The sequence below is a fragment of the Capricornis sumatraensis genome, chromosome 10, assembly GCF_032405125.1.
Source record: "Capricornis sumatraensis isolate serow.1 chromosome 10, serow.2, whole genome shotgun sequence".
Taxonomy (NCBI): domain Eukaryota; kingdom Metazoa; phylum Chordata; class Mammalia; order Artiodactyla; family Bovidae; genus Capricornis; species Capricornis sumatraensis.
In genome coordinates, this window is record NC_091078.1 from 96,585,120 (window position 1) to 96,601,557 (window position 16,438).

Here is a 16,438-nt window from a genome sequence, read left to right on the forward strand (position 1 = left end):
TCAGTCTGTGTAATTTTCTCTTAACTGTTCTCCTTGCTTCCATTCTCTCCCAACACAAATTCATCCATCCCAAATAGATTTTCTAAACAAATCTGATCATGTCACCGCTGTGCTTAAAACTGTTCCATGGTTCCATGCTAGAAAAAGCCTATAGCATAGCGTAAACAGACTTTTGAGCCTTGCCCCAGCCTCCTTGACTTCCACTCCCTTTACAGGTCTTCTGCCCCAGTCAGGCTCCATCACTTTCTGATCCCAATTTTGTTCCTGTCACTAATCTTTCCACCCGTAGTGTACATGGTCCATCCTCCCCATTCCAGGCTTCGTTCTAGCTTGGGAGTGCCTGCAGAGGAGGATTGCTATCAGGTTACCTGGGCAGTGAGGTTCCTGCTACAGAGTAGGGGTATGCTTATTGTTTACAAATCTTTCATTTGACAAATTTCAAACATACAGAAATGACAAGTTATATAGTGGATACCTGAATACCGTGCACCGAGAGTGAATAAGTCAAAAACATAAACATCACCTTTATGGCAACCCACTCCAGTACCCTTGCCTGGAAAATCCCATGGATGGAGGAGCGTGGTAGGCTACAGTCCATGGGGTCACAAAGAGTTGGACACGACTGAGCGGCTTCACTTAACTCCTAATTGTTATATTCATTAACAATTCCTTTAGGTTCTTCTTTCAGAATATATTCAGAATCCAAACACATCTCATCACCTCCTCTGCTGTTCTCTGCTGCTAAGTCGCTTCAGTCTTGTCCGACTCTGTACGACCCCATAGATGGCACCCCACCAGGCTCCCCCGTCCCTGGGATTCTCCACGCAAGAACACTGGAGTGGGTTGCCATTTCCTTCTCCAATGCATAAAAGTGAAAAGTGAAAGTGAAGTCACTCAGTCGTGTCTGATTCTTCGCGACCCCACGGACTGCAGCCTACCAGGCTCCTCCATCCATGGGATTTTCCAGGCAAGAGTACTGGAGTGGGGTGCTATTGCCTTCTCCGCTGCTGTTCTCTGATCCAGTCCAATCCAGCATCTCTAACTATGACCTTTAGCCTCCTCAAATCTCTCTGCTTCTTACTCTATTCTCAACTGGCAGTAAGAGGGATTCTGTTAATTCACAACTCAGACTATGTCACTCCTCTGCTCAGAACCCCAGAATGGCTCTTATCTTCTTAAAGGAGAGGCTGATGTCTTTACAGTGGCACACAAAGCCCCACTTGATATGTCACCATTGGCACCATGTCGGCCTCAGTAGTCCCTCAAACAGTCCAGACACAGTCCATCTCAGGGAGTTTGCAGTCTTCTGCCTGGAAGATCCCTCCCTCCCTGCACTGCCCAGCCCACTCCCCCCTATAAATATGGACAGAACTCACCTCCTCAATTTCTCAGGTCTTGAATCCACTCACCTTCTCCGTGAAAATGTCCTTGACTCACCTAATTAAAACTGCAGGTTACTTGCCCCCCCATCCCATCGCCCCCAATACTAATCCTTATCCTCTCTCCAGATTTATTTTTCTTCATAGTAGTTCTCACCACTTGATACACTACGCATTTTTCACTAACTTTGCTAGTGAACAAAGACCCGTGTGCTGTGCCTTCAGCGCCTGAAAGGGTGCTTTGTCACACAGCAGAGAGCAGTCGCCTTCAGCAGAGTTGATAGAGGACCAGGAACTTAAGGGAGGAAACGGGTGAGTTCAGGAAGAGTTTCTGGAGGAGATGTGAGAGTTGGACTGTGAAGAAAGCTGAGCGCCGAAGAATTAATGCTTTTGAACTGTGGTGTTGGAGAAGACTCTTCAGAGTCCCTTGGACTGCAAGGAGGTCCAACCAGTCCATCCTAAAGGAGATCAGTCCTGGGTATTCATTGGAAGGACTGATGCTGAAGCTCCAATACTTTGGCCACCTCAGGCGAAGAGTTGACTCATTGGAAAAGACTCTGATGCTGGGAGGGATTGGGGGCAGGGGCGAAGGGGACGACAGAGGATGAGATGGCTGGATGGCATCACCGACTCGATGAACATGAGTCTGAGTGAACTCCAGGAGTTGGTGATGGACAGGGAGACCTGGCGTGCTGCGATTCATGGGGTCGCAAAGAATCGGACACGACTGAGCGACTGAACTGAACTGAACTGCAGCCCACCCCCACCAACCGCCACTCCAAAATACCACCCAGAAGGCGTAGGAGCCAGCCCCTCTCCCGCAAGCTACGCCCATCGAGGAGGAGCTATGGCCGGAAGCAGCGCCTCTAGCGGAAGCCGGGGCCGGCAGGCCGTCTAGGCCCTCCTCCCGACCTGCCCCGGGCTCAGGCCCCGCCCACTCCAAAGTGGGTGAAAGGTCGGCGGCGCCGGCGCCGCGGCTGGAGCAGTAGAGCGGAGCCGGCTGGGAAACCACAGGCACTGTGACGGACGGACTGACCATGGCAGACGAGGTGAAGCCCATTAGCCCGCTCAAGAACCTGCTGGCCGGCGGCTTTGGAGGCATGTGCCTGGTGTTCGTGGGACACCCGCTGGACACCGTCAAGGTGCGAGGAGGCTGGGGCGCGCGGGCTGGATGGAGGGAGGAGGCCCTACCGAGCAGGGCGCGGAAAGCAGGGTCTCTCGCGACGTTTGGTCCGGGACAGAAGTGGGGCCCCGGGGAGCTTCCGTGAGAAATCCGGGGAATCTCCCTCTCGACCCTTTCGGGTGTGGAGGAAACTGTTCCTGCGCCCCCAAGGAGTTAGACGGCGCAGAGTGAGAAGCCTCTAATCGCCCACTGAAGACTCTTGATTTTAAAAAAGTTCTCTGTCCGGCAGCCTTTTCTCATCTGGCGCCCCTACTTTGGGGATGGTAAAGAAAAAGCACCTGCTCAAAGTTCTAACTTCTGCAAACCCTAACATCAGCAAGGTTGAAACAGGTCATCTGTAAATCCTTCTTCTGGAAGAGAGCTAAAAGCAGGTTACTCTCGATATGTCTTTTGACACATTTCTCTGGGGCCAAAGTGCTCTGGCACTGTCTCTTTTGCACCTTTCTTAACCATCTTCAGTCTGTCGCCCCATGTTAACCTCAGCCGTCTCGTGTGGGAAGCAACAGTGCCCTCAGTGACTGAGTCCCTTCCAAGGAAATCAAGTGATCAGCTTTGCCCAGGGCCAGGATGATCCTCACAACTTGGTGTGGAAGCCATGGTCACATTGAGGCTCTGGGAAGGTGGAAACTCATCAAGGCTTGTTCCCTCGTTAGCCTCACATTGCACATCAACTCTTTCCCCTGCAGCACTTACAGCAAGGCCTTGCTGGAGACCAAAGTCCATACCCTATGACTTAGCATTCAAAGCTTCATCCTAGTTTTCTGACCTTATCTCTGCATACACTTGTAGCAAATTGACAGTTCATGGCCAGGGTGAGCCTGTGGGGAGCAGACAGGAGTCTTGCAGAGTGGGACTTCCCCTGTGTAGAGGAATTCTTGGATTGTTGAATTGGGTTTCCTCCACCAAAGCAAATTGCTTTGGTGATGTTCTCTGAGTAAGTTTGGGCAGCAGGCTCTTTGCTACCTTTCATCTAGAAGAAGATCTGGGGTCATTTTATCACAAGACTAGGATTAAAGCCATCGGGCTGGTTTGGGCACTGTGAAACAGGAAATCAGATGTTTATTCAGTAGTTGGTAAATGCCTTGTGTGTTAGGGCTTCCCCAACAGTAGTCGTTCAAAGCAACATTGATGTAGGGGAGAATTGTCTGGCCTCTCTTTCTACTCTTGATCTTGTTAGTTCTAGTTATCTGGGGCCTATCTTTAAAGAAAAACAAGATCCTATTGCTCCCTAATACAAGTGTTGCTCCTATCTCCATATCCTTTGCCCTTCCTCCCCATCAGATGTCACTCCCAGGAAGGGAAGGATGATCTGTGTACTGAAATGTAAATGACTGAAAATACTCACTGCATCTTTTTAAGCTTTTATCTTTTAAAAATCAATTACTTAATTTTACTTTTGACTGTGCGGAGTCTTTGTTACTTTGTGTGGGTTTCTCTAGGTGCAGGGAGTGGGGGCTACTCCTTGGTTGCAGTGCACAGGCTTCTTATAGCAGAGGCTCCTCTTGTTGCAGAGCACAGACTCTCAGGCATGCAGGCTTCACTAGTTGCAGCACCCAGGCTCAGTAGCTGTGGCACTAGGGCTTCGTTGCTCCATGGCATGTGGGAACTTCCTTCACCAGGGATTGAACTGTCATCTGTTACATTGCAAGGTGGATTCTTAACCACTGGACCACCAGAGAAGCCCTCACTGCATTTTTAAAAATCAGAAAGTCTCCCTTTGATTTAAGCCAAACCCACAAATTGCTGACTACTGTCCTTTTGACCTCAGGGAGCCAGGTGGGCTCTGGTGAAAGCTTGACCAAGAGACACTTTCAGAGACCCAAGGCAACTAACAGCGGTCTGGAAAAGCAGGAACTGCAGCTCTTCAGCTTAGAAAGATTTTATGGCAGGTGGTGAAGGGCTGGCTGAGTTCTAACTGGAGAAGTAGGGAGACCCAGATATTCCAGGCATAGGGAAGGCAGGAGTGAAGGTGGATATAGGCTTGGCAGTGGGAACCAGGCTGTAAAAGAAGACCAGTCATGGAGGACTTTAATGTTCTTGCTGGGCCTAAATGATGGATGTCATGATGAGACAGGTATAGTTTATACAAAATCACAAAAAAGGTATCAGTCAGAACTTTTGGTTCATCTCTCTCTCCTCCTACTAACTTGAGGAGTTTGTGCCTGACCATGGAGAATCTGAAGGCCAAGTAAGGGATATTGGATGTAAAGTAGTAGGAGCCTCTGGGCATGTCTACTGTTCTGTTCCATAAACTCCTCAGCTTTGCATGTCACCTCCATTGCCTAGAGCGCAGGACTAACAAAAGCACTCACAAAATCAAGAATGAAAAATTTGTTAGGTTGGTGCAAGAGTAATTGTGGTTTCGGACCCTGAATTTTAAATCATTATAGTTAGGCTCAAACACATCTTTATTAATCAAAATCAGAACCATTACAAGCAACGCATTTTTGCCAATGAGAAATAAGTTTGTTGATTCCTGTAGCATAAAAATCTATGCTTCAGGATTCGATGAACTCTTGAAAAGCATTTTCTGCATCCTGCTGATTGTGAAAGCATTTTCCCTGCATAAAGTCGTTGAGTTGCTTGAAGAAGTGGTAGTCGTTTGGCAAGAGGTCACATGAATATGGCCAATGAGGCCAAAGTTTGTAGCCCTGTTCATTCAACTTTTGAAGTTTTGTTTGTGCAATGTGCAGTCAGGCGTTCTTGCAGAGAATTGGTCTCTTTCTTTTGACCCGTGCTGGCTGCAGGTGTTGCAGTTTTCAGTGCATCTCATTGATTTGCTGAGAATACTTCTCATATATAATGATTTTGCCAGGATTCAGAAAGCTGTAGTGAATCAGACCAGCAGCAGACCACCAAACAGTGACCATACCCTTTCTTTGGTGCAAGTTGGCTTTGGGAAATGCTTTAGAACTTCTCAGTCTAGCCACTGGAGCTGGTCATCACCAGTTGTATGCTATCTACTTTTTGTCACATGTCGCAATCCAGTCGAGAAATGGTTTGCTGTTGCTGCATAGGATAAAAAAAGACAACACTTCACAACGATTATTATTATTATTTTTTTGCGATCCGCTCATGAGACACCTGCTTATTGAGCTTTTTCACCTTTCCAGTTTGCTTCAAGTGCCGAACAGCTATAGGATGGTAGACCTTGAGTTCTTGAGAAAATTCTCATGTAGTTGTGAGAGGATCAGCTTTGATGATCCTCTCAATTCAGTTCAGTACAGTTCAGTTGCTCAATTGTGTCCAACTCTTTGTGACCCCATGGACTGCAGCATGGCAGGCTTCCTTGTCCAACACCGGTTCCCAGAGCTTGCTCAAACTCATGTCCGTCGAGTTGGTGATGCTATCCAATCATCTTATCCTCTATCATCCCCTTCTCCTCCTGCCTTCAGTCTTTCCCAGCATTAGGGTCTTTTCCAATGAGTCAGTTCTTCACATCAGGTGGCCACAGTATTGGAGCTTCAGTTTCAGCATCACTCCTTCCAGTGAATATTCAGGACTGATTTCCTTTAGGATTGACTGGCTTGATCTCCTTGCTGTGCAAGAGACTCTCAAGAGCCTTCTCCAACACCACAGTTCAGAAGCATCCATTCCTGAGCGCTCAAATCCTCTCAGTTGGTCATTGTCAACTTCTGATGGTTGCCCACTGTGCTCCTCATCTTCAAGGCTCTCATCTTCTTTGCAGAACTTCTTGAACCACCACTGCACTGTGTGTTCATTAGCAGTTCCTGGACCAAATGCAGTGTTGGTGTTGTGACTTGTCTTAGCTGCTTTATGACCCATTTTGAACTAGTATAAGAAAATCACTTGAATTTGCTTTTTGTCTAACATCTTTTGCATAGTCTAGGATACATATAAAGTAAACAGCAAGTAACAATTCGTTAGCAAAAAACATAAAGCAGCAAATGTACATTAAAGATGTGTAATATAACCACAATTAAGAATGTATTCCAAAACAAAAAAAATAAATAAGAATGTATTTCAGTATCAAATGGCAGAGTTCAACAATCTAAAACCAAAATTACTTTTGCACCAACCTAAATAAATAAAGGAACAGCATGATGAAAATGGTGTATTGGAAAGGTTAGTATGATAGCAAATTGAGAAGGATTAGGAAGTAGAACACAGAGCAGGAAAAAGACTGCAGAACTATAATGACTGGGTGTATCAGTTTTCTTGCAATGTAACAACTTACCCCAAAACTTTGTGGCTTAAAACGACAACAATAGGGACTTCCCTGGCAGTCCAGTGGTTGCAGCTCCGTGTTGCAAGGGGGCATGGGTTTGAGCTCGATCCATCGTTGGTTACCTAGGATCCTGCATGCTGCACAGTGCAGCCAAAACAACAACAGCATTCATTAACTCTCTTGATCTTTGAGAGACAGGATTTGGGGAGCTGCTTCGGTGGGTAGTCTGGCTCAAGGATTTCTTGTGAAGTTGCAGATGTTGTCTGGGATCCAGAATATATAAAAGAACTCTTACAAGTCAATAACACAAAAAACAACCCAATTTAAGAATAAGCAAAGCCTCCTCCTAACCTTCTCCCCAGCCGGGCACTCGGGAGGGAGGCAGAGATGGCAGATGAGATCACCAAGGCTCAGGTCGCCCGGCCTGGCAGCAACACCATCTTCAGGAAGATGATTCGCAAGGAAATCCCAGCCAAAATCATTTATGAGGATGGCCAGTGTCTTGCTTTCCATGACATTTCCCCTCAAGCACCTACACATTTTCTGGTGATACCCAAAAAACATATATCCCAGATTTCTGCAGCAGCAGATGATGATGAAAGACTTCTTGGGCATTTGATGATTGTTGGCAAGAAATGTGCTGCTGATCTGGGCCTGAAGAAGGGCTATCAAATGGTGGTGAATGAAGGTTCGAATGGGGGCAATCTGTCTATCACGTTCATCTCCATGTTCTTGAAGGTTGGCAGATGAACTGGCCTCCTGGTTAAGCATGCTGTAGGGATAATTTTGCCTTCTGTCTGCAGTGATCAGGTTTGCAAGTTCCAATATGCTAAACAATTTTTTTTTTTTGCCTGTGTATGGAGATATTGCAAAAATAATTTTAAAAACCCATATATAATAAAAGACATTGTTGTATGCCCTGAAAAAAGATAAAGGCTTAAATATATATTTCTCCAAAGAAGATATATAATTTGAAAAAACCATGAAAAAAATGTTCAGTATCACTAATCATTAGGAAAATGCAAATAAAAAATATAGAATGAATGGCTACTATCAATAAAACAAAATAACAAGGGTCAGGGAGGATGCAGAGACTCTGGGACCCTTGTGCACTATTATTGGGAATGTTAAATTGTACAGCCACTGTGGAAAACAGTATACCAGTATCTCAAAAAAGTAAAAATAGAATTACCGTATGATCCAGCAATTCTACTTCTGGATATTTACCCCAAAGAATTGAAAGCAGAGTCTTGGAGAGATATTTGTAGACCCTGTTCCTAGCAGCATTATTCACAGTAGCCGAAACATGGGAGCAACCCAAGTGTCCACGGATGGAAGAACAAATAAGCAAAATGTGGCCTATACATAGAATAGAATATTATGCAACTTTAAAAAGAAGGAAATTCTGATACTTGCAACCACGTGGATGAATGTGGAAACCATTAGGCTCAATGGACTAAGTCATTCATAAAAAGATATGTACTTTATGATCCTACTTATATGAGGTACTTCGAATACACAAAATCTTAGAGACAGAAAGTAGACTGGTTGCCTGGGTCGGGATGTAGGGCGGATGAGAATTTACTGTTTAGTGGGAGGAGATAAAAAGAATTATGGATGATGGTGATGGTTGCACAACATTTTGAATGTATTTAATATCACTGAAAAGTGAAAGTGAAAGTCACTCAGTTGCGTCTGACTCTTTGTGACCTCATGGACTATACAGTCCATGGAATTCTCCAGGCCAGAATACTGGAGTGGGCGGCCTTTCCCTTCTCCAGGGGATCTTCCCAACCCAGGTCTCCCGCATTGCAGGCAGATTCTTTACCAGCGAGTCACCAGGGAAGCCCAGTATCACTGAACTGTGTACTTAAAAATGATCGAGATGGTAAATTTTATGTGTATCTTATGACAGAAAAAAAATTGGAAAGGGAAAAATGGGCAAAGAATCTGAATAGATATTTTTCCAAAGAAGATACACAAATGGCCAATAAACACATGAAAAATGTTCAACAGCATTATCCATCATGATAGGGAGATACCACCTAATATCCACCTAACACCAGCTATAATTTAAAAAAAAAGTAGATGACAGTCACTGTTGGCAAGGATGTGGAGAATTTGGAATACTCATAAACTGTTTGTGGGAGTGTAAAGGGTGCAACCTCTTTGGGAAACAGTCTGGAAGTTCCTCAAAAGGTTGAATAAACAGAGTTAGCATCTGACATAGCAATTTTCCTGTTGTGGTTAGTTTTATGTGTCAACTGAGCCATGGGTGTCCAGATATTGGTCAAATGTTATTCTGGGTATATCTGTGAGGATGTTTTTGAATGAGATTAGCATTTAAGGCAGACTAAGTAAAGCAGATTGCCCTCCCTAATGTGGGTGATTATACAGTGGAAGTGTATAATTATGATTATACAGTGGAAGTGAGAAATAGATTTAAGGGGCTAGATCTGATAGATAGAGTGCCTGATGAACTATGGACGGAGGTTCGTGACTTTGTATAGGAGACAGGGATCAAGACCATCCCCATGGAAAAGAAATTCAAAAAAGCAAAATGGCTGTCTGCGGAGGCCTTACAAATAGCTGTGAAAAGAAGAGAAGCAAAAAGCAAAGGAGAAAAGGAAAGATATAAGCATCTGAATGCAGAATTCCAAAGAATAGCAAGAAGAGATAAGAAAGCCTTCCTCAGTGATCAATGCAAAGAAATAGAGGAAAACAGTAGAATGGGAAAGACTAGAGATCTCTTCAAGAAAATTAGAGCTATCAAGGGAACATTTCATGCAAAGATGGGCTTGATAAAGGACAGAAATGGTCTGGACCTAACAGAAGCAGAAGATATTAAGAGGTGGCAAAAATACACAGAAGAACTGTACAAAAAACATGTTCACGACCCAGATAATCACGATGGTGTGATCACTCACCTAGAGCCAGACATCCTGGAATGTGAAGTCAAGTGGGCCTTAGAAAGCATCACTACGAACAAAGCTAGTGGAGGTGATGGAATTCCAGTTGAGGTATTTCAAATCCTGAAAGATGATGCTGTGGAAGTGCTGCACTGAATATGCCAGCAAATTTAGAAAACTCAGCAGTGGCCACAGGACTGGAAAAGGTCAGTTTTCATTCCAATCCCAAAGAAAGGCAATGCCAAAGAATGCTCAAACTACCGCACAATTGCACTCATCTCACACGCTAGTAAAGTAACGCTCAAAATTCTCCAGGCCAGGCTTCAACAATACGTGAACCATGAACTTTCAGATGTTCAAGCTGGTTTTAGAAAAGGCAGAAGAACCAGAGATCAAATTGCCAACATCTGCTGGATCATGGAAAAAGCAAGAGAGTTCCAGAAAAACATCTATTTCTGCTTTATTGACTATGCCAAAGCCTTTGGCTGTGTGGATCACAAGAAACTGTGGAAAATTCTGAAAGAGATGGGAATACCAGACCACCTGACCTGCCTCTTGAGAAACCTATATGCAGGTCAGGAAGCAACAGTTAGAACTGGACATGGAACAACAGACTGGTTCCAAATAGGAAAAGGAGTACGTCAAGGCTATATATTGTCACCCTGCTTATTTAACTTATATGCAGAGTACATCATAAGAAACGCTTGGCTGGAAGAAGCACAAGCTGGAATCAAGATTGCCGGGAGAAATATCAATAACCTCAGATATGCAGATGTCACCGCCTTATGGCAGAAAGTGAAGAGGAACTAAAAAGTCTATGCCCCAACCAGTAATGCTGAAGAAGCTGAAGTTGAACGGTTTTATGAAGACTTACAAGACCTTTTAGAACTAACACCCAAAAAAGATGTCCTTTTCATTATAGGGGACTGGAATGCAAAAGTAGGAAGTCAAAAAACACCTGGAGTTACAGGCAAATTTGGCCTTAGAATACAGAATGAAGCAGGGCAAATAATAGAGTTTTGCCAAGAAAATGCACTGGTCATAGCAAACACCCTCTTCCAACAACACAAGAGAAGACTACACATGGACATCACCAGATGGTCAACACCAAAATCAGATTGATAATATTCTTTGCAGCCAAAGATGGAGAAGCTCTATACAGTCAACAAAAAGAAGACCAGGAGCTGACTGTGGCTCAGATCATGAACTCCTTATTGCCAAATTCAGACTGAAATTGAAGAAAGTAGGGAAAACCACTAGACCATTCAGGTATGACCTCAATCAAATCCCTTGTGACTATACAGTGGAAGTGAGAAATAGATTTAAGGGACTAGATCTGATAGAGTGCTTCACAGTCACGACTGAGCAGCTGAACTGAACTGAACTGAACTGAACTGATGTGGGTGACCCTCATCTAGTCAGTTGAAGGCCTTAATAGAACAAAAGGCCAAAACTCCTCCCTCTTGACTGATTGAGCTGGGATGTTGGTCTTTTCCTGCCTTTGAACTCTAACTGAAACGTTGGCTCTTCTTGGGTTTTGAGCCTGCCAACTTTTGAACTGGGGCTTAGACCATCAGCTCTCCCGGTTCTCTCGTCTTAACACTTGAAATAGAACTATCTCATTGGCTTTCCTGGGTCGCCAGCTTGCTGACTGCAGATCTTGCTGTTTGTCTGCCTCCGTAACTGTGTGAGTCAATTCCTTATAACAAACAAACAAATAAATAACTCTCCACATCCTATTGGTTCTGTTTCTCTGGAGAATCTTGACCCTTACAACACCCAAGAGAACTAAAAATGTATGTGCACACAAAAACCTATACAGAAAAGTTTGTAGCACCATTATTCATAATAATAAAAATGGAAAAAATGTGATTTGTCGTTATCTGATGAGCAGATAAACAGAACATAGTTTATTTGTATAGTAGAATATTATTTACCAATAAAAAGAATGAAGAACTGGTACATTCTCTGACATAGGTGAACTTTGAACACTTTATGCAAGTAAAAGAAACCAGGTATGAAAGACCACATACTGTATGATTTCATTTACATGAAATACAGAAAATAGGAAAATTCATGGAGGCAGAAGGTAGCTTATTAAATTGCCAGTGGCTGAGAGAAGAGGAGAGTGACTACTAATGGGTGTGGTGTTTCTTTTTGGGATGGTGAAAATGTTCTCAAATTGATTATAATGAAGGTTGCACAACTCTGCAACTGCTAAAAACCCTCTAACTGCATAAAATGGGTGAATTTTATGGTATATGAGTTGTATCATAATAAAGCTGTTTAAAAAAAAAAATACTGAATCAAAACCCCTCCCTTCCAGTCAAAAACAACAAAAAGATGTTGGGCAGGACTGTACTCAGGCAAAGAATTGACTTGCATGTGGTTCATTCACATTCTGGCAGTTAGTGCTGGCTGTTGTCAAGAGGCCTTGTTTCCTCTACACATGGCCTCTTCAGGCTGTGTGAGTACCCTCATAGCATAGTGACGGACTCCCCAAAGCAAATAACCTGAAATGAACACAGGCAGAAGCTGACCTTTCTGTCACCTAGCCTTGAAAGTCACATGGTATCAATATCATCTCATTCTGTTCGATAGAAGTGAGTCACTGAGTCTGGATCACGTCCAGGGGAAGGGGATCTAGGTTTAACTTCTGAAGGGCAAGAGTATCAAAGAGTTAGTGGGCATTTTTGAAAACTACCACACTGGGTAAGAATGGGCAAGCACTTTGCCTGGAGGAAGACTTCAGATGGAGAGAGGAAGAAATTAGGATCCTGGAAGCATCTTGAAAGAACTTTCCATTAGCCTTGGTGCCCACATGAATTAAGAGGAGAAACACAGGAAGTAGTTGGATGCTAGAGTTTCAAATCCTGAGAAATGGTAGACTGGTGGCTCTGGGACAAATGGGACATTCATCGAAAGGATGAGATTTTGGAGGTGATTTGAGTAGGGAGAGCTTCCCCAGGCAGTGAAATATAGCGCAAAAGGTGAGGTGAGAAGGTCTGAAGATGGCTGAGTAAAAGTCATCACTGAACATAAGCTGAAGCCCTGGAATGTGTTTTCTGAAAGGGATAGTGGACCACCTGGGTAGGCTCCTTAGCCTTGGAGGGCACCTGGAGTTGAAAAGGAGACAAAGGAGGGAGTGCTAAGAGGGGATGTTTAAAGTTGGAAGCATTGGATGCCCCGAAATGTGGAGAAGGATGAGGACCAAGGAAAGCAGGGTATTAAATCCACCTCATTCCAAAATATCTTTGTCGAGCACGTTACCTAACCCCCAACAAGGCACTTCAGATGAGTGTGGAGAGTGCCTAGAATTGAGCTGAGCTTTGCAGTAGATAAATGATATCCAGTGTGGCTCAGATGGTAAAGCGTGTGCCTGCAGTGCAGGAGACCCGGGTTCGATCCCTGGGTTGGGAAGATCCCCTGGAGAAGGAAATGGCAACCCACTCCAGTACTCTTGCCTGGAAAATAACATGGACTGAGGAGCCTGGTAAGTTACAGTCCATGGGATCACAAAGAGTCAGACACGACTGAGCGACTTCACTTCACTTGCATCAGCCAGGTCTAGTTACTGGCACATCACTGGACCTCAGTGAACCCAGTCTCCTCATTTGTAAACTGGTCATACCTATTCCATTTGGTCACCACGGGATCCTTTAGATAAGAAATAAATAGCAAAAGTAAGTGGCTGAGGAAATCAGAGGAACTGTCTCGCTCTTCAGAAGGCATGCTACTGATGACTTGTGAGTACAAGGTTGTAATAAACTGGAAGAAAGAGAAGTCTGAATCCAGCAGATAAAGGGAATGCTGAAGATGTGCACACAGGTGCTGCTTTCTGTTGAGATTTTGGCAGATGGTCAGGCCGTTGCCTCTGACACGCAGTTCTGCTTCTGGGAAATGACCGTGTTTTAACTTCTGGTTTTAGGTCCGACTGCAGACGCAGCCCCCAAGTTTGCCTGGACAGCCTCCCATGTATTCTGGCACCTTTGACTGTTTCCGGAAGACTCTGATGAGAGAGGTACGGAATCGTGGTGCTGGGCATTTCTATTCAGAGGAACGCATTTTCAGATGGTTGGCGTGTTATTTCTCTGGGGGACTGGGTGACTGCATGGTTCTGCGGGAGGTCCAGCCCACATGCCTGACTCTCTCACCCCCATGTCATCCTATGTCCTGTTGTCATCGCTCTGGAGTGTTTGAGAGTTCCAGTTACTGTTTTATGTGGATGAATGAAGCTAATAAAATGGCGCTTTCTCTCTTAGAAGGCAGAATCGAGACCACAGGGAATTCATGAGGAATAATTGGAGACATGAAATAAAAGAAAATGCAAAGCTGGTTCAGTCTGTTTGACAGGGATCAGTGTCAGAAGTTCACGTAAAATTTGGAGGAAAGCTCAGCCTGTCTGAGGAAAAAAGAGAGTGAAAGAGAATGAGTCTTCAAACCCATAGACAAGGAAACTAAATTGGTGTGAGGTTATTGAATTGTATAATCATTTTTCAGCTATTTCTTAGAGTGAAAACATGGGATTTTAAAAAAGTTTTAATGACTAGTGATGCTTATTACTGACTTCATTAGCACATAGGTAACAACCTTCGTTGCCTAAAATATAACTCTAATGTGAATAAATAATAAATATATAGTCTTTATTAAATAAGTAGAAGTAAGAAGCAGGTATCACCCAGACAAAGAGGGGATGGTGGTAAGTGATGGACTCAGTCTAGAAGAAGTTGTTCCCGGGGCTCCTGCAGGACCCAAATGTGGGAGGAAGATTTTGAAGTGGAATCTACCCAATCATCCATGCTGGAGATGGTGCCGTCTTTTCTTCTGTAAGGCTGTGTTTCTCTTATCAACCCAGAATGGAGTCTGATTGGTGTCCAGTGGAGGCTTTGAGCTTCCAGTCTGCTAAGAGTTCTCTGCCCTTACAGAGAGACAGGATTATATGCCTCTTGGTGAGCAAATATTATTGAGCACCTGTTTAGTGCCTCAGCAACGTGCTGGGTGCTGGAGGCTTGGTGAGAATGGCTTGTATAAACCCAACTCCCTACAGTGTCAGAGAGGCTTCCTCAGTCCATATTTGTGCTTGTCTCTGGGTTTTGCTGTGCCAGATTGAGCTCACTTGCTGGTACTACTGGACGGGTCTTAGTTGTTCTGCATGGAACTGGGTGGGCCAGACAGTGGAAGGAAGGCTGGAGGAGTTGTTGGGAGTTGTTGGCCCTCCGGCCTTGGGCATCCTTAGCCAGGTGGGAAGCTGTGGGAGGGGCTTTGGGAGGGTTTTGTCCCGAGAGGCTTTTGCAGATCCTTCCCAGAACCTTCTCTTCCTATTCACCCTTCCCTCTTTACCTCCTGTGCACATTGTCCTTGGAGAGTCTGGTTATAGCCTGTAGCCGTTAGACCTTTGCAGATCTGGGAGGAGTGCTGCAAGTACAGTTTAGTTCTGGAAAGAAGATGGGTTGTGAGTGCCCAGAGTCTGCAGTGAGGCAGGTTCTCCAGCCTAGGTCTGTGGACCCTCCCTTGTGTGTAGCATCCCCCTCCCCTGCCCATTTCTCCTGCCAGTTCCTGTAGGGAGCAACTGTAACATGTTTTTAAAAATTAGCCCTTATTTTGTATTAAAATGACACAAGCACTTAGTTTGTTACCAAAGGACTTGTAACAAAGTAGCCCCCCACCCCAATCCTCTAGAAGTTGCTGCTTTCTACCTTCTCAATTACTGTTTTTCCTCCTCCCTTTTTGGAAACTTCTCCCACCAAGGATTGCACCCCTCCCTGCTGCAGTGAAAGTTCAGAGTCTTAACCACTGAACCATCAGGGAAGTCCCTCAGCTCCCTCAGTTATTAATGCTGTTTTCTACCGAGCTGCATGCATGTATTTTATCCATTTAAAACTGTTTTAGCTACCTGTTTGTGGTAGATGGTTTTAACTCTTGAATTCCTTAGCTCCTCTTTCTGCTCTGCCCAATAATTTTCATCATCCTTTGTGGTTTAATACAGTTCACTGTTTTCATGATTACAACTTTATGTATGTTTTTTCTCTGTTAACAAAGTAATGTCCTTCAGGGCACATTTCATTACTTGTACAGCTTTTTGTTTTTCTTGAGGTTGGGTGAACAATTGTGTCAGTTTCTCTTGCTTGTGTCTCTTTGAATCTCTACATCTGTCATCCTGGGTCCTAAAGTTGCTGTAGAATGCTTTTGTTTGGTTTTTCACACTGCCTGTTTGTTGTTTGCTTTGTTTCTCTTATAAAACAAATAAACTCCTCCTGGAGTCCTGGGTCTCATACTCCCATGTCAACTGGCTTCCTCCCAGGCCTGCTGTACCCAACACCTTCCTGGGAACACCCCTCCCCTCTCTTGGGCCAAACCCTTGGTCTCTGGGTCCCAGATCTTCCTTGTCCTTGTTGTACTAACTTGTTTGGTTGGATTGTCTATTTGTCTGTCTGTTTATTGGCTACTACATAGTCAGTTTCATTATCTAAATGTACTGGGGAAAATTGATGTGCAGTCTTGCTATTGTTTTTAACAATAAGAATCTTATGTCTTTTTTGGGAGGGGGCATACTGGGTGGCTTGAGTGATCTCAGTTCCCCAACCCAGGACCGAACCCAGGCCACCACAGTGAAAGCCCAGAATGCTAACCACTAGGCCACTAGGGAACTCCCCTCAGATCCTAATTCTTAGGAAATACAAAAATTTGTGTAATTAACCTCCAATTAAAATAAATAAATTTATATTAAAAAATTTTAATGTGAGAAAAAAAGATACATGTAGCCTCCCCCCCAAAAAAA

General features: G+C 44.3%; 1 protein-coding gene and 1 pseudogene across 1 annotated transcript in view; both read left to right on the plus strand.

Annotated features, from left to right (window-relative positions):
• The first annotated feature begins 2,349 nt into the window (after nt 1-2,349).
• SLC25A20 (solute carrier family 25 member 20) overlaps nt 2,350-16,438 on the plus strand; it is a 37,198-nt gene continuing 23,109 nt past the window's right edge. The window contains exons 1-2 of the mRNA XM_068982189.1: nt 2,350-2,521; nt 13,589-13,681. Coding sequence (XP_068838290.1) covers nt 2,417-2,521; nt 13,589-13,681 — 198 coding nt within the window. The 5' untranslated portion in view covers nt 2,350-2,416. The remainder of the gene's footprint in view (nt 2,522-13,588; nt 13,682-16,438) is intronic.
• LOC138087679 (adenosine 5'-monophosphoramidase HINT1 pseudogene) lies at nt 7,139-7,501 on the plus strand (annotated as a pseudogene).